At 42.0% G+C, this 19,202-nt stretch overlaps 1 protein-coding gene across 6 annotated transcripts in view; it reads right to left on the bottom strand.

Moving 5' to 3' along the window:
- Positions 1–9,863: 9,863 nt before the first annotated feature.
- Positions 9,864–19,202, bottom strand: part of ARHGAP24 (Rho GTPase activating protein 24) — a 221,006-nt gene continuing 211,667 nt past the window's right edge. For all 6 annotated transcript variants that reach the window (XM_026847433.1, XM_026847434.1, XM_026847435.1 and 3 more), the window contains 4 exons: positions 17,382–17,455; positions 16,466–16,587; positions 12,997–14,053; positions 9,864–10,985 (listed from right to left, as the gene is read on the bottom strand). In XM_026847433.1, the coding sequence (XP_026703234.1) occupies positions 10,742–10,985; positions 12,997–14,053; positions 16,466–16,587; positions 17,382–17,455 (1,497 nt within the window). In that variant the 3' untranslated portion in view covers positions 9,864–10,741. The remainder of the gene's footprint in view (positions 10,986–12,996; positions 14,054–16,465; positions 16,588–17,381; positions 17,456–19,202) is intronic.

Genomic DNA, 19,202 nt, shown 5'->3' with positions numbered 1-19,202 from the left:
AATTCATTTCCATGAGAGAGGAGGAAAAAGGTGGAGAAGGGTTTCCAGTTGAGTTGGTGGTCATTGCCCAGCTTTGGTTTTTCCTCTGTTCCCAGAGATCAGTCATCCCAGAATGATCCCCTCTTATCAGTTCTTGTTACCACCTCAATGGCGAAGGCAAGGCAAGTGTGGTGTCTGGCTTGCACAGTATAGCCACATAGTATCAGACTTAGTGGTATTTGTGCTTGAGGGGGAACAACCTGGTTTCCCTCAGTCCATATTTCCCCCGGTGAAGCTCATCTAAGGAGTCTGTCAATGCAACTGAAAGGGAGTGAGGGGTGCAGCCTTCAATACACTCCCACTTCCTTGGGTGACAGTCCTTGGACTAATCCAAAGGCCACAGCTTGTCCTTGACGTTTTCTGTCAATGAATGTTCGAGGCATTTCTTCCTTCAGTTCCTTACACCACTTCTGTCACCCTCCCACCTCCTCCACTACCAAAACCCCTGCCACACACACAAACCCAACCCACAAAATAAATGCAAAATTTATACCTAATGTTCACAACTAATTCTTTCCTATTCTTTTACCTCTTACATAGGAAATCAATGTTTGCAGTAAGTATTGTGATTTTATGTTCATCAGCATGGACGTTAGTCTTCTGTCAACCCATCATTTTTTATTGCCTTTGTTGAGTTGCAGTGTATTTGGCTCCTCACAGTAACAGCTAGGTTAACTGAAGTATCGCAAAGCATGACTAAAGTATCAGAAAGCATGGCTTACCTGAGGCATGTTTCAGTGTGTAATAAGGCTACTACTACAGTGTACTGGAATTATGAGTTTACAAAGAATAGCATATATATAGGCCCACCAAGATAATAAGGTTTGAACAACAAAACAGACATTATAAATGTAGATGGGTTTTCCTTTTTTTTTTTTTTTTCCTGTTTGCCTTGACAGTAGAACTTGAATAACAGAGAAGTAGAATACAAGTAATTTGTTTAAATTTTCTTAAAAATTGCCCAGAAACTACTTGTTAGGAAACAAAAACCTGTTACATCATAAATCTACAGCACCATACACCACTTACCTCTAATGAGTATATATTCAAGATTAAAGTTCTTCTGAACAACTATCCTTAAAATATACAGTAAAAAATTTGAGAAATATTTCTCCTTAGTTCCCCTGTTGTAATGACAACAATAATTTCTGACCCGTGGTAGCAATAGAGTCATAATTTTAATGTAAATTATTTTGACCTAGTCTAGTCCTTTTCCCTGCTGTGATAGTGATAAAATGATTACTTATTTTGAGATTTATTTACTTACTTATAGAAAATGACTTAGCAACTTATTTACTTCCTCATAGCAAGTTAGAGTATTACTTATCATAATTTTTGAATATTGCTGAGAATCCTGCTTGCCCAGCCTGTTCTGTGGAATTTTACCAAGGACTACTGTGTTCATCAAAACAAAGCAGTTCACTGTGAAAATCTACCAAGAACTGCAATGTTCAGCAAAATATTATGCTTTTGTGCTTGAGTAACAGGTGTGCTCTAGCGAGTTGGAGTCTTGGTAATGAGTAAAGATAGCCATATACGGATGGTAAAAGTTCTACTGGTTCTCTTAGATAAGACAAAAAGTAAACCGTCTGAAAAACAGTCTTGTTATTCAAGAAATTGGCCAAGAGAATCTGTGTATGCTTCGGGGAAAAAACAAGGTGAGAAAGACTACGAGCCTTCCTCCCAAAGGCCCCTGAAGACGATCACCAGGAGGCAATGCCCAGGTGCCAAGATGACATAAACTGCTGACACCATGCTTTCTAACTAACCCAGCCCTACTCATGCACATGTATGTTTGTGTTATGTAACCCCATGAATATGGATATCCACACTCTACAAGTTTTTGGTAAAATGTGCTGCTGGTGTGCAAGCTTTGTGGAGAGATCCCCTTGCACCCCGGCATCAGAGTAAACTTACCTGCTGTATAACTCTATTCGAGTTGTATAGTCTGTTTTCCATGAATCAATAGCAAAAATGACATAAAATTTAATATTAAGACATTTAAGCCCCACATTTCAAAAGTGTTAGGTCTCAGAACAAGTAACTTTGTAATCTTGACCAATCCTTTTCACTGTTTACATGCAGAGCATGGGCTGAAGTTCAGCAGCACCTAAAAACAAATCAGAAAGTGATCCCCCAGGTACCACAAATTCTTGACTCAGGAATCGGGAATGGCTGTGTGACTGAGGACATCCACTCAACTGACTTAAATTACAGATGTGTGGACAGAATGAACAGAAAGAGTGCGGTCACTATAGGCAAGCACAGGTGACTTTTCTCTGCAGAGGTTCCAGAAAAGATCAAAATGCACCATTGCACTGCACAAGCAATAGTTTTAGGACTTCTACATGCCATATAGTCATTGCCTGAACAAACAGAAGGCACATCTTTAGATGTGCCAACTCAGCTCCTTTCATCAGTGTGAAATTCAGACTCAGAATGCAAACTTCAATAGCTAAAGCTCTGTTCTCAATATTAAATTCGTCTGGAGTTTCTTCCATGTCTCTACCAGTCTATACACACATATACCTCGTAGCTGACTTCCACAATTGCTTCCCCTCCAACTTCAATTACAGGCCCTAGTGTCATTATAGCTCAGAAGTGAACCTTAGCTATGAACTCCCTCTCCCTTGTGGGCACACTTCCCAAGGGACCAGCTCTCACTAAGGGTTTCCCAGGATAGAACTAAATGGGGCTGTGAACCTGTTCTCACCTGCCAGCCAGTCACAAGGAAGGCATTCTCCTGAGCCATTATCTTCATTTTTGTCTGAATGAAACCCGAAGCTGTTGGCATGGATCCCAAGGTTGGGAGTTGGTGGGAGTTGGCAGTCCTTTCCAACTGCATTAACATAGCTGGCCCTTCTACAGCTGGGAACTGCCAGGGACTCATCTCTTCACGCCTGTGGCAAGCTACTGATAGAGCTACATAAACCTAAAGTGAGCAGGTGGATTGCTCCCTTCTCCACCCACTGCCTCTTTCAAAGGACACTCAAGCCCAGCTGCCTTACTTCTACAGCTGTAGTGTGAGGAGAGACACAGAGGAGAAGCAGCACTCGGGCTGTAGCTGAACAGTTCGGAGAATGTCTACACTGTGAATGAAAGATGCTGTAGCTTGAAATGCTGAGGAGCTTGACAATGCCTGGGGCTTGTTCTGCATGGACTGAGCCACCTCCAGAATTACCATAGCAATACTTGAGCACTGCTGGGTGCCCCAGCCAGTAAAGCCTGCTTTACCACATGGCATATTGTCTGGACTGCAGCACTACATGAGCACTGAATGGACTAAGAATCTAAGCTGATAAGTGTGCCCATCCTGCGAAGTCCTGCTAATTTACCCAGCCCCTGCTAGCATTGAAAGCTACCCCGCTTTACTCGGCATGTCCTCCTGAGTTGATACTAGCAGCTCTTCACCTCTTTCCTTGTTAGGCAAGGTTTTTAACAGCTTAGTGTGCTTTTGATCTTAGGTTCTGGCCTTGGGAAAAACATGCCTGGCTGGCAGCACAGAAATACATTAATAGTTTATGAACTGTTCTCTTAATGGCCTTTGGAATTGTCTCCAGAGATGCTTCATTTCTGTCGTGGTTCATACTCTGCTCACTTTCCATCACACCCTCCTTTGATGTTGGTCCCTGTAGTCAGACAGAAGAGTATCAATTAAGTCAATTGTGATATACTCACTGTTAATACTGAATTATACAAATATCTCAATTATCCACATGTATTATTATAATAGTATTAGGGCATGTCTACACATGGGAGATACTATGGAATGAGGTAGGTGTGAATTTGTAACTTTTTTCACACAAATAAGACCTCACTATTATACAAAGTGCACGTCTGCAAGAGTGAATTAAGCAAAACCTTACCAGAGTGCTCAGTCTAGGTTAAAAGTGGGTACAGGAAGAGCTAGTGCTACATTAGTCATCCTGCTCTGCCAAAATCTGGGTGCTGTAGTTCAGCTTGATATAAAGAATGTTCAATTAAAAATACCGGTTACTGGCACAGCTTAGCAGTGATGCAGACTTGAAGAGCACTTTCTGTTACAACGTGTGGGGAACTGATTTGCAACTAGTGCTACATGCAACAATCCCTATCACTTTGACTGAATTGTAGGCTACATTTCAGCATAAAACCTAAATAAACCCTTTGAACTAAGAAAAATTCTTCCGTCTAATTTTTAAGGTTAACTGTTAAGGTTGGAAAATAAAGAGCCCGCCTTTGTGACCTGAACACAAAATACTGTTGCTCAAGACTACCTGTTTTGGTCTCAAGCCAAGTCACCTCCTAAATACTGTACAGTTAAAAAATTACAGCCATGTTCATAATAGTACTTTAAATAGCTCATAATAGTATTTTAAACATCACAAGAAAGTCCTGCTGAACATGAATAGTTTTAAACCTTTCACATGAAGAGAGTAATACAAACAGAGGCAGAGAAGATTTTCCATTCTTGCATTTAGGAGATTTGGAAATGGAATTGCATTGTATATAAAGCTCATTACCCTGGATCCCTTCGGGAAAAAGGCAGGAATATATTTGCATCATGCTCATTTTTCCAGCCTCCAAAATTTTTTGCACTCTGCATTATTATTGGCATACTGAAGAAACTTGTTTTATTGCTGACAAGCATTTCTCCATCAAAACTAGACCACCAATGCTAATTGTAAACACACACACTATGACACTCCTAAAAGTCTAGCAGGGAAAGCTCCTCAGCTTCTCTTACCGCTTCCCAAATCTCTGTAGAGCTATGGCAATTTTTATCAGCAGGGCATCTGCCATATATAATTTTATTTCCTGAGAAGGCACTGCTCTGGGGGTGCAGAACAACAGTCCAGGGGCCGTTAGTTCCATCCACCGAGAACTATCTGACCTCCTGGGGCTCCTGGTCTCGTGTTCAGCTCTCACAGCAACGGCCTTGCCAGGTATTTCTCCACACGAAATTCTCGTCGTTAGCACATGGGACTGATAAAAGCAAGGAAGGCAGCCTGTGAAGCAGTTGACCTAGCTACTGGTGTCTGCCCAGAACGTAATTCAGAGCCAAAAAAGCTCTGAAAGAATAGTGCAACATTAACTGTAGTAACCTTTTTGTAGAGACAAGCTTTCAGAAAGAATGCTCTTAACTGAGGGCAAATTACTACCACCTACACATGGCAATTTCAGGTATATTCACTTCCTTGTTTTCCTCATCTTTCCCATCTGTTTCCTCTATTTTTGCATGCCCACATCCCAAATATGTGTTAATTTCTCTTCTCCCATCTCCCCTTCTCCCGCTTCCTTGCAGATCTGCCAGGGGCACAGAGTCTGCAAACACTCTCCTCTTCAAAGGACAGACTCCAGTGGGAATTCAGAAAAAGAAAGAAAATGAATTAGGAGTTTCAGTCAGGCAGGAAGGGTTCAAGTATACAGCAACTGGAGGCAACTCACTGTTTTGACTGGTTATCAAAATATGTAAATCAGTGCACCTGTTTATTCAGCGTCTCCTTATCCTGTCTCTGTTCCATCCCTCTGTGGACGCTATACAATAAATTTTTGTTAAATATTCTTTTCAGCAAATTGTATCTCTCTCAAAAATTTCTGGACCATCACTTTACCTACTGGATCAAGTACTTCTTACAGATCTTAAAGTGGTAATCTTAGCAAGCTTCTTTCCTCCTCATTACTATGAAAACCTAACATGCCAGTTTTGCTGGTTATCATTTGCTGGTTATCTTTGTTATGTTATAATTTAACATAACATTTTACGTATTAATTTTTATATTTGGGAAAGTTGCTCTTTAAGATGCAGAAAGAAAAACGTAGCAAAGAAGTGTAGTAAGTTCGATTATTCTGCTGCACCAGAGCACACTCCAAATGCGTAGCCGGATTCTCACAAACAGAAAGGAAAACAGAAGCTTTTCTGAGCAGAACATCAGAATCTACCACTGAAGAGTATGGTGAGTGTCTGCCACTATTCCAGTCTACTGTGCAAAGGCACGTAGGGCACCATCACCCACCACAGTGGGCGGACAATGACGCGGCCAGAGGTGGGATTAACAATTACTGCTGAACCTGAATTCTGACAGCCTGCTTCTAAGTGTGTGTGTGTGTGTGGGGGGGGTGTCCTGAACTTCCACTTCTGAATGAAATGGAACCATACCCTGTGATTGGTTATTAGCTCCGAGAGGATTTTTTCTGCCAAAGCATTGTCTCTTGTGCACTGGAAGGGCTGAGCTGTTAACTGCTGTTCTCCGCTTGGAGCTGTCCAGTGAACCCCCACAACAGATTCTGAGATTCACAGAAACACCTGTGAGAAAGAGCTGAAAGCAAATTTATACTATTTAATTGAGGCTTGGAATTTTCTTAGTGTCGTTTCATAGCATGTAACACTGCCGACTTGGCCTTAGAACATGACCCATTCCATTACACAGGCTGGTGACGAAACCAGTTGTCTGGGCTAAAGCTTCAGTTCAATATCTTAACAGCAAGATTCCTGAAAAAACTACCTTCATGAGACATCCAATGATCAACAAGTACACTGCATGAAATTCTTATTGTTTTTTTCAGAGCCTTTCAGAGCCTGCTTTGAACTTCATCTCATGAATGCCCCTTTCCACTCCACTGCAGGAGAGGGAGCATGGTTTTATCCTTTGGCCAATTAGATTCATCAGCATGACCCTGCAACACTGCTTCTGTCAACCAGGTCAATTCACAGAATCATCTAGGTTGGTAAAGGCCTTGAAGATCATCCAGTCGAACCATTCACCTAACATTGGCCATTCTCAACTACACCATACCCCTAAGTGCTATGTCAACCTGATGTCACACACAGGCTGGACATGCAGAACGGAACAAAGAAACAACCTGGTTGTTGGACCATGTAGAAATGGTATCATACAGCTGAGAAGTTACAAATGTTGGAAAAATAGCATTTTGTTATTTGATTCTGAATGTAAGAAACATGGAGAATTTTGTACTTGTAATTTAAAGGAGTAAGACAATAATAGGATCATGAAGATGACCATTAAGGATGTAAATAAACTTTATCACCACAGCCTAAATGCCAGTGAAGTCTCACAAGAGGAGTGGGACACTTTGGATGGTGGGACTGGACGTATGTTGTTGGTAGCATTTTTCTAAGCTCGCTGTGCCTGCTCAAGTTTCCCCGTCTGTCTAGATGATTTCTGCAGAGACAATGAGGTGAAGCCTTGTCCTGGACTGCAAAGCACAGAATTTGAGATATCAGCCATATAACTGGAATTTGAACATTCTTCGAGGAACTGACTGGAATACTTTTTCAAATGTGAAGACAAGCTTCAAAACCAGACAAAGATAAGCTTCAAACAGACAAATCCTGCCTCACACAAGCTTCCAAATAAGTATTCAAAGATAAGTAAACAGTGTGGTTCTATGACTGTTTAAGATGACTCCAAATGGCACAGCTACAATGAACCTGACTGATATTTTCCTGGGCCAGCACCGAGACCTCAGCCACTGGAAAGCTAACCCAAAGAATGGTTTTGTATAAGTTTAGCTCCAGGAAACAGACTACTACAGGATGAGCTGAGTGACAAGAGCACTAACAAGTAGGGTACAGGAATAGAGAGCTGGAAGGTGACAGCAGCACCAAGAATGGTTTTAAACCCATCAAGAAATCAGCCAGAAAGACAGAAACCTCAGCTGCTGCACTGCTCCCAGAATAACAAAGACTTTCCTAGAAGATATTCTGACTAAGGAATTTTGCTTCTGTGTCCAGAAGACTAAAAAATGCTAGCTAGTTTTAACAACTATAATTGTGTGGATGGTTTATATTTGCTTCCAAGACTAAGTCCTAATTTCAAGGCAGGTCAAGATCCTTCTGATACGTAAACAAAACAGAAATTCTGATTTCTTAGCCTGGCATCAGTCAGGAGGAGCCAGGTCTACTACAGTCTAAGACCTACGTAAAATTCACATCGAGAACCACCTTCCCAGAGTCCCTGCAAAACGATTTATTTTTTTTTTTTTCCCCCAGGGATCACACCCTAAAGAACTCACTGCAGTAGCACCATTCAGTCTCAGTCAAAAGTGTTTAATGGCAATCCTCAAAAAGAACAATATAAAAATGAGAAGGATCTACATAGCCAAACCCAAAGATTTTTCACTGAAACAGTTTGTGTTATAAACCATCTCAGTCATGGTGAATACAAAGACATGAAGATAAGCAAAAAACCACTCTGAACTGCATTCTTGTAGTTTGGGGCTTGACTTGGGGGTAGACCAAGAATTAACCCTCAGAAAGAATCTGAGTTCAGAAACAGATGTGTACAAAGAAGCCTGTTCAAACAAATAAGGAAAGCATACAAATCACCAGAAGCCTCCAGTCAGTTCCTGTGAAGATGGAGCATAAAGGAATTGAACACAGATTGCTAAGTACGTGGACTATAAATACCTTCCCTCCTTTCATGCATATTGTATGGCCTACGGCACTGGAGGCAGATATGGACAAGAAATGAAATTCCTATTCCTCATCGATTTTAAACGAGTATCGGAAATAAAATTTTATCAAGTCATTTTTGCCATCGCATCAGCTGATAACTTTGGAGCAGCACCTTTCCCCACTGTCCACCTTCTGCCACACCTTGTGTTGACTAAACTTTAGGTCCTCATTTACACATGTCTTTGAACAAGTCTTTAGGAATTGTGTATTCCTTTAAATTTTAAGAGAGCAACAGTGCCTGAATTACATAGGGACTGCTAGAGGAAATCAAAATCAGACTTTCTCCACCACAGGGTACTGCTGCAGGGACTACTGTATACATATAGTGTAAAAATATGAATTCAAGTTAAGAAAATAGCTGTCTCAGAGACTTCACTGCTTAAATTGTAGTCGACTCTGAGGTCTGCTGCATCAGACATTAAGGTCTCTCTCATTCAATTTAAAAATCAGAATTCTCTCACCACTGTGGGGACATCTTTGTGACTGTGCTACCCGATATAAAACATGCTCCTTCCTATTACCTTGATCTCTTCCTGTCTGACTTTTTCTGATTTACACACAAACTAGATGTGCACTAGACGTGTTCACAGTGATTAATAAAATAGGTGCCCTGACTGGGGACTCTGAACTTCACAAATAATGCATCCACATGCACCATGTGTAATGCTCCATTTTAAGTTAGTATTTCTCTGAAATGCAGACCTCATGTTTGCTTCCCAGTACAATTCACACATCTAATTAATACTTGCATAATATACATGCCATAACCAAGAATGTTCTTTGAGGGTACCCTCATTCTTTCTCAACTGGAATTAAAAAAATAATTGCAATATATTTAAGAGACACTAGAGGGAAGCCAAGAGGTCTCAACAACCCTCTCTAATAATACAGCTTGCAGTCCTAATTGCAAAGTTAAAACCAAAAAGTCCTTAATATGGCGTAGAAAATACCAGTTATACTTACTATATTAATTTATAGCATGGGTTTTTTGCTGTTTCTTTTTCACTGGCACTCTGCATGCTGTTAGGCTCCAGGCTGCTCCCTCTAGGTGTTCCCTTGGTGATGCTGTGAGCCTGGGAACTTTCACAGTTGTAACACTTGACAGTAATCTCATGCAGCTTTCAGACAGTATGATAAGTTGCTAATATACACTGTAAATACGGTGGTGAATATGTTAGCGTTTTCTTCCTTATTTGCTGTTTGTTACACAGTTGCTCCGGTAATTTCTACTCTGGACATATTTTTTTTGTTATTTTTTTCAGCACCCATCACCCTGACAAGGCTATCAGGATGTTCACTTCATACCCTCAGTGTGTCCCTTCCTTCACCAGCATTACAAAAAGGACTCACTTTCACACAGAGTACAGAGGTAAATCAGATGCAAATATGGTCAGAACAACTGGTTTCTATTCCTGCTCTGAGCTGCAGTGATCAGCCACAGGGCTTTATTAGAGTACCCCAAAAAAGCTATGGTCATGTGATTGACTTCTCCTTAAGTTCCCCTTTCCCCTCTCCCAACTTCTTACTCTGCCACCCATATTTTCTCCCAAACAAGCAGCTGTTTACCCTTTTGCCATTGTCCCTGGGTTTGCTGACTTGATATCCTCATCTGTTTTTTATGAAATGGGTGCCCCGGTACCTTCTACCCCGGCCATCAATTCCGTTACATTAGTACCGCCTTATTTTTCCCATAGCATGCTACTGTTTCTCATCCTGATGCCTTTTCAGAAGTGACGCAAATCAGGTTTAACCACTGGCACATATACCTTAACATATCTGTTTATCTTCGCTCCCCAGCAAGAGGGGTAATGAAACAAAACCAAAAAACATTTGATATACAAAATAAGCTGATGGTAACACGATGCCAAAAATAGCTTATTACATTAAGTGCAAGGGAGAAAAGCCTTGATATAAAGCTTGATTGCAACAACATTTCAATTTACCAGTTTAAATACAAGACTTGCATTAAAATATTTCTCCAGATACATCTCTTGCTCTCTAAGGTGATTTAAAAAAAATTTATATACACGTATCCAGTTGTAACACTTGACAGTAGTCTCATGAAGCATTCAAAGAGTATAACTTGATAAGTACACACTGTAGATATGAGTGGTTAATGTCTGAATGATTTCCTCCTTCAAGGGTTTATAACATTATGTTGAGTACTAGCCTCAGCCAGGTGACCAGCCACCTGATATAGTATAATACCCCCAAGCCCTTCCCCAAAGTCTATGCTTCCAATGCTCACTGAATCCAGATGGTGTTGCCTCTTTCTGGTCTGCGAGACTCCACTGTCAGTTCTCCAAAAGTGGAGAAAAACTGCTCCATTTCCTTCTGCAACATATCATTCCTCTTCTCTGCATCTTCCTTGGCCCGTTCTGCATTACGCATTTTGATTTCTACCATTGTGAACTTCTTCCGCTCTTGATCCAGCTCTTCATGCAGGGCCATCATTTCCGTCTCCAGGGTGAGATTTCTCTGCTCCAAGCTGCAAAAAAGAAAACACAAGCAGACAGCTCCTGAGCAGCGCTCCTCACTCAATCGAGTAAAAATGAACACTACCACCAAATTCATACACGTCTTTTCATTTACAATGCTTAGACTGAATTTTTGAGAGGTATATCTCAAAACCCACAGCTTCATCAATGAACCATACTCATATAGCAATCTCTTTGGTACCTCATTTAGAAAATGCCTAATAACAGCCACTGGCAAGGTGCAGAGTAGCAAATAACACCATCTAATTCTTCAGGAACAGGTTAAGTATTTCTTATATTTCTGGAAGTGCTGACACTCAGCTCCTGCTGTAGTTGCACTACTGACACTTATGAGGTCAGAATAATGCTCTGAATACCTTTGTTTCACTGCAAATATCCTTTCTTCAGCTGATCTATCTGCTCTATCTATGGATAGACAATTAAAAAAAACTACCATCGTCATGGTTTTTGTCTAAAAAGCTGACACTATTTAAGATTTAGCTTTCCAATGGAAAGTATGAGAAATCCTAGCGGTACACAGTTCTCACGTGTATTAAACACTATAAGAAGTGTTCTATAACACCGCATACTACACTGAAAACAGTGATGTGGGTGAAAGAGTACAATATTCTGTACGCTGCACTTCTACCGGCAGCTGCTGTTTCCAGTAGCTCTCCCATGTTGTGATCCAGCTATGACTTGCAGTGCCAGAGGTACCAATGCGAAGGGCTACTGCCCAGCAGAGGTGAGAACAGAACACATGTCCTGAACAGCTTTACTGAAGAACCTTTATTACAGTAAGAGTGCATTCAGCTCTGCACTGCTGTGTGCACTAGTTAATGCTAAGCCCAGACTGAGGAGATTCACTGCCCATCCACACTAGCAACCTCACTGTGTGCGAGAAGTGTCTGCACTATCTGCAGACAAAGACATGGCTCTCCCTGGCCTTCTCTAACAGGTCTAAGCTGTGAAGGAAAGGCTCAGGCAAAGCAGCAGGATGGAGACAGGACTGTGAGCAGAGGTAACTCCCAGATGCGGTCTCAAGAGGAATGAAGACTGTGGAAAGGAGTTCCAGCAGTCTCCCAGTCCCCAAAATTACAGGTGGAATAAGCCACAGCACTGCTTTCACTGACAGTGATCGAGGCCACACTTTGATTCCTGGGTTCAGTTTTGGGCCCCTCACCCCAAAAAGGCCATTGAATGACTCGAGAGCGTCCAGAGAAGGGCAACGGAGCTGGGGCAGGGTCTGGAGCACAGGTCTGCTGGGAAGCGGCTGAGGGAACTGGGGGGGTTCAGTCTGGAGAAGAGGAGGCTGAGGGGAGACCTCCTGGCCCTCTGCAGCTCCCTGCCAGGAGGGGGCAGAGAGGGGGGATGAGTCTCTGGAGCCAAGGAACCAGCGCCAGGCCCCGAGGGAATGGCCTCAAGCTGCCCAGGGCAGGGTCAGGCTGGCTCTGAGGAAGGATTTCTGTGCAGAAGGGGCTGTTGGGTGTTGGAATGGGCTGCCCAGGGCAGGGGGGGAGTCCCCGGGATCCCTGGAGGGGTTGAAGAGTCAGGTTGACCCAGCGCTGAGGGATCTGGGGGAGTTGGGAAGAGTCAGTGCGAGGTTCATGGTTAGACTGGAGGAGCTTCAAGGGCTTTTCCAACTGAGATGATTCTGTGAGAGATGATGCCCAGTTGCCTTTCTGTCTCTGGAGAACAGGCATCAACTAATGAAAACATTGTGAGAACCTACTGACTTTATTAATTAGATTCTACAGAAATGCACAAGGTTCTGGCTTTATTTCTGATACCAATAGGATAGGGTGACACAATCATGGCAAGCAATTGCTCTGAAACAAACCCTTTGGCTCATGATATCACAAAAGCAATGTCAGAGTATGTCACCACTGAAAGATGGGCAACTCAAGTGGCAAGCACCCAGTGACTGCAGCTTGTGCAGATTGGTAGCAAGTCATGAGAAGGGAAAACTTCTTGGACTTACATTGCAAAAGGCAGTCAGATGGCAGAGCCAAACAGTCTTACCTTTTTATCCTTGTCTCATACTCTAGTTTTTGTTTGGCCATCTCTTGCTTCAAGCTGGACACCAAGCTGTGCAAAGCACTGTGATTGTTAGTACTGCTGGCTACAAACGTTTCACTGTTATCGCTGCTGCTGGTGGCTCGGCTGCTGTGGCCCCCCACACTCCTTCTGTCGCTTTTGTTCTCATCATCACCCAGGTTAGAAAGGTCTTCCTGTGGTGGCCCATCCAGCACAGAGTCTTCAAAGTTACCCACATAAAAGTCCTGCTCAGGGCAGGTGGTGGTGGATGAACGACAGGAGTTGGAGTGCTCAGGGAGGGATATTTCACAAGAGGACGTTGACCAGGTGGCACTGTCCACACTCTGTTTGTCATCAGAGTTCACCATGGAGAACTGCTGGTGGACATTGTCGTAGGTGGAAAGCCTGTTGTGCTGGCCTGACTCACTCACCGATTCCTTCTGCTTGTTGTCCCTCAGTGTGACATAGCCATTGGGCACCCAGCCCGGCATCCGGCTGTTGAGGGTGTTGCTGTGCCCTGTGTCTGTGCTGGAAACACCCATCCGCACACCTCCATTCTGCACACTGTGCGTGCCCATCTTAGTCACCGGCCCTTTCAGGGATGATGTTCTCCTGGTTTGCAGGGTACAGTTTGGTAAGGTCTGGCTCTTCTCAGGGCTTTCCACAGAGCTGCTGAAGGACCCGTTGGTGACGATGCCACTGCCTTTATTAAAAGCAGGATTTTTTTTCACCGTGAGTGGTGGGCTTCTGGTGACATCTAGTTTCTGGATGCTGTTCCTGGGGCTATTTGTCTTGCTGCCTGGCAGAGAGCAGTTGGAGACCCTTTGGGGAGACTCAGATTTGTCCCAAGAGCAGCGCCTCACTGCTGTCTCCTTGGTGTTGTTGTTCTCTTTGTTCTGTAGCTGCCCTGCAATCGCTTTCTTTGGCATTTCATTGTTGTTGTTCCACACCTCTAGTCCCATCTGAGGATCTGCATCCTTGGGAAACAGCTCTTCATGTTTGCTAATCATCACTGACATTAGCTGCTGGACTACTACCGTACCTGAAAGGAGACACCAAGGACATGGTCATTAATGGCCTGTTCTGTTTAGGGCATAGATTTACTTTATCCGTCACATTCCAGAAATACTTAGCAAACATTCATCATATGCTAACATTTATGTAGTGCATCCATCTGTGTAACACCCTGAATGTTTAATACAACTGAAGTGCCTCTGGCTACTGGGCCAGATCAGCACCACCTCTTCCTTCCACAAACAGCAGGCCACACAGACACCCTAAGAACTGGAACTTCTGTGAAGAAGCTACTGCCATGACAGTAACTGCATCCCAGGAAGGCTGTGGCAGATGCACCCACACGATGAAAATGGGGCTTCCTGGCTACTGAAATGTAGTGGCCACTGATTTTTTTTTTTTTTTTTTTCTGCCTTTATTCTCAGGGCTTTATGATAATTTGGGCCCTCAGCCAACAAGGTCTGATATTGACCACAGGTCAAATTTGGCTCTGGTATAAATGGAGTCCCCTGGGAGAGCCATTTTGAGCTCGTCCTTCCTGAAGCAGCACTCAGCGTTCGAAGACTCTCCCCTCGGGTCAGGATGCCACCCAAGGAAACTCCTTGAGGTTTCCGCATGGGTCAGAATGCTGCCCAAAGAAATTCTTTAAGGTGGAGAGCCCTCACTTTTTAGGTGAGTGGCCGAGCAATCTGGATTGTCATTAAATCCTAGGAGTCTGTGTAGTAATAGTTCTTTTTTCTCCTCTCATGGATATTTGGATCTGCCATTTGTATGTTTGCTGGAGTGCCAATTGATTGTATTAAAAATAAATTTTATTTTATTATCTGATATTTTGAGAGCCTCCACAACAAAGACGACAGAAGAAATAATGAGTAGCAAAGGATAACATAATTGTAAGTGATGCATTTCAAATCAATGTGGTGATCGTTTTTAAAAGCAAAGTCTTATTCTGGCACAGTGCTTGTATTTAGTAGTTTAAGAGAAAAATGGGCAGGCAAGTGATCTGCATCACTGGGACACAGATGTTTTAGTCTTCTGAAGCACAACAGGGCAATAATATGACAGAATTAATTTAATGTAAATGCCTTTAACTGCTCTGTGGTGAGACCATATGCAACCAGGAAACTATGCCACGTTATAGCACGGTACAGAACTGATGCAGGACCACAGCTTGCTACTTGCTTTAACAATTGGCTACCTTTCCTCTTAAAGAACAACCCCTTGGTGTGTGTACCACTTGACTGCACTGTAATTTAGACACTAGCGTTCATAACTGGACATCTGAGAGAAGCACATACAGAAACCAGGGGGAAGCCACAAATGCTGATTTAAGGGTATATGAAGCCACAGGTTTGATGATACTCATGCACAGTCAGAATAAACATGCACATAAATTGGACACCTGCTCTTGCAAACCCTTTTGAGTCAAATGCATGATCAAATCATTCTCTGTGACAACGAGAATCCAGACATTAAAGTGAACATGACGATTAAAATCCCTTTCCCTGTTAGAAGGCTTTCTGGCTCGTCTGAGCTACTGTTCAGACAGTAACCCTGGATATTCTCTGCTTTCACACATGATTTGGAAACGCCATGTTTCTGTTCACAAGAACGTAGCTGCTGTGTTAAGACACATGAGACTCCAGAAAAACACAGAAATGAACAAAGCATATGGGGAATTGTTGTCTCTGAGGAAAGAGTAAAAGCATCAAACTCACAGGAAAAGACCAAACTATGAACACTGCATTTTTGAGTTTTGGCAAAATCTTCAGTGCAAGGTCTGTGTACAGGCCTAATTTCTGATAAAGTTAAGTAAATCCTACATATTAAGAAAAAAGAGTTTGGAGGGAGAAAAGGTGTCATGTAGTTTATGGAAAATTAAAGTCACAAAGATTAAGCCTACGAGGAAATTATAGGAGGAGATTATCATGGCCATATTTCTGCCTTAATCACAGCAAAATGCTACAGCTGAAACACTGCTGTATACAAGAGAATGCAGCTGACAATCTGATCACTGTTGTGCAAGAAGGCATGTCATATACCACTGCCTTGTGAGCAATTCTACATGGGTCACTGCAGTATGAACCTGTACTAACTTCTTCTCATCTTTAAGAACCACAGGTAAAATATTAACTGCACTCCCACCATATGTGCTGAATAAGAACATGCCATATTTGCCTCAAGTTTTGAGAGAAAAAGTACATTTTTAATGAAGTTGCCAAGGCATCACAATCTCATGCAACGCCTGTTTGCAATGTTGCACTTTAGAGTAACCTGCAAGATTTAACCCAGAAGTTCACACAGGCTGAAGAATTCTGTGTCTATAAACCTATATGGAACTTACTGCAAATACTACACTGACTGGTATGTACTGTTAATAAACATGAAGATATTGAAGATATTCCTTCTTTCTACTGCAAGTTATGTACAGTGAGCTCACCCTCCATGATAGTCAGGGGATCTTCCACTTTGGGGCGAAGGATGTTGGGGCCAAAAACGGTAGCCAGATTTTGCACACTCATTTTGTTTATGCCTGAATAAGACTGGACTTCATCAAGGAATCTGTGGGGAAAAAAGAAGCCTTTAAGGAACAAGTTAAAAGGAAATTAAAAAAAAAAAAAGAGTCAAAGCATGTGATGGTTTCTTCACACAGTTCATGTATTACATTCCAAATCCTCCTTGTTGAAAGCTCAAGGCTATTCTCCTCAACTTCTTCAGATTTGCTTCAAAATGATACACTGATAACAAAATTTAAATCTCAATCTGGACTGACTACTAGATAACTGTTGAAGATGGTAACTTACTCTAGCATAATTAATCAACTACTTGACTCGAAATATCCTCAAAATGCAAACTGTCAGTTGGAAAAAAAAAAAAAGTTTATATTGTTTTAAAAATGTTTCTTTATGCCAGGAATTTTTTGTAAGTTCACAAATTGCAACTGTGTAAGACATGGTTTTTAAGATCTTACATGTATCCACAAAACTTTGCTAAATACTACAAGACATACACAGTTTTCAAGGATACCATGCTTCACGAGTGTACAGCCAAGGCCCATAACTGCAGTTAGAAATGGGAAAACCAGAGTCCTATAAAGAGGACATTACATACTCACTTCTACTTGCTCGTGTTTCTTGCTGAGTGTGGCCTGCTTATGAAAGGGAGTAACTGTGCACCTTGATAGAGCAAATTAGTAATTAGTCATGCAGTAAACCTTTATTTTTTATGCATTCACTTAAGTTCACCAATCCTCTGACTGTGAGTAATGCTCTTCCTTCAGGGCACATACACAGATAGGTTTGTCTGTCAGCTCACAGTTACAAATACCATTGTCATATTCCTGCAAGAGCACTTACCTACAAATATATTTCAGCAGATTATAATTGACAGCTGGCAGGCTCTTCACCTGCTTCATCAGTTCTTTCAGGCCCTTTAAGTGGTTTAAGAAAAAAAGAAAAAAAAAAAAAGTCACAAGACACAGTTGCTTAGTATTTTACCAGAGATTCAAAAAATGTCAGCAATTCCACTTACAAGACAATAAACACATCACTAAAACTGCAGCGTTAAATGCTATATACAAGTTACCATCAGGAACAGCTTGTAGAACCCATTTTGCATGGAGAAAGCTATGTCTGTCTAACCAGGATCAGCCCTGGATAAAGATAAGTAAACAGATAACTTGGTTTCATCCTGTCTTTCCCTTCTCTTTTACTCTTTCCTTTTTTGACCAGCAGCTCTGTTCCTCCTCCTGCTGATAATAAGGCTGAGGTTTCCAGGATCAGTTCTGGTTTGAACCAGTTGGCATTTTCATATGACAGACTATTTGGGTATTTCACCCAGTTCTGGTCCATACTAGATTCAGACCATAAATGGCTATTTCAGTTTGTGCCCACCCTGGGAATGGGACAAGCAGAACATCACACACTAATTTCTGTGCCCTGTGGAAACAGACCCTGGCTATGCTCCTCACCAACCAGTGCCTTTAGACTCTTCTTCAGTATGGGGTTTTGGTACTTTGCCAGTATCGGTGGGCTCTGGATTACAGTATGTTATGAAAACACAAATCAAAATGGGGGGACCATGATAGTGCACAGGTTTGCTGGCTGTGGGCTAAGAAAAGGAACAAGATGCACAGCTCTCTCCATAAACACTTTTAACTTCTGCATGGAGAAAGATCAGCTGGAAGTCTAGTTGGACAGCCTTACAGCTGGACTGCTAAACCACCATAAAGAGGACTGAAGTGGCTCATCACCTATAGTACTGACTTTTCACAAACTGCCAGCACCAACAGGCCACTGTAATATGAATCTTGCATTCAAAATTAATTTAATAAAGTGCTTCACGGCATAGCTGCAGAGGAACTACATAAATACATTCTAGACTAAGCCAATATAAAATGACTAAAAATTTAATCTGAAAATGAGTATCACTGCAAGTATAACCTGCATGATGATTAACTGTGGAGCTGTCAGGTGGCTTTACACTGGAGCTATCAATGGTTAGAGACATATGCAACATGCACAAGCAAATAGCTTAAGCCTTAGCTCTGAGGAGCAGCTCAAATTAAACCAGATGAACAGCACACTCCCACCTTTTGCAAGCATCTGACAAAAATTTGCACCTTGTAGCAAGCTGTAAAGGACAGTGAAGAAACCAGTCTGATTTCAGCAGGTCTAAGAGATTATGACTATAAAAGACAGTTGGACACAGATCTTCCTTCCCCCTGCATTCCATCACTTGGGAACAACTACCCCCTCCGCTGTTGGTAGTCATCAACTGAAGGCTCAGAAAGGAGATGGTCTCTCAGTTGGAAAAGATGAATAGGAACTCAATTAATTGAGAAGATTAAGTAGGAGGGATTCCAGTTCTAACAGGATTTGAAACATCAAAAATAATAAACTAAACAGAAATAACCACCTTAGGAAGTTAGGGGAGCAGACTGAAATCAACAGAATGACCCTATGTAAAGAAAATATCAGGGTTGACCTCATTACCCGTAAGTAGAACAATGTAAAAACAAGCACTCAGTTTCTTATGTCTTCAGACAGTAGGATCATACCACTGCACTGCACATACCATGAGTCAGAATCCTTATTTTGCTCATCCGTGTTATGCTGTTTTAAAAGAGTCTGGAAGGCGGCCTGCTTCCAGTTGCCTGTTTCCATCTTTTTGAGGCT

Source organism: Athene cunicularia (genome assembly GCF_003259725.1).
Source record: "Athene cunicularia isolate RWA chromosome 4 unlocalized genomic scaffold, athCun1 chr4_part2, whole genome shotgun sequence".
Classification (NCBI taxonomy): Eukaryota; Metazoa; Chordata; class Aves; order Strigiformes; family Strigidae; genus Athene; species Athene cunicularia.
This window is presented reverse-complemented; position numbering and strand designations above follow the sequence as displayed.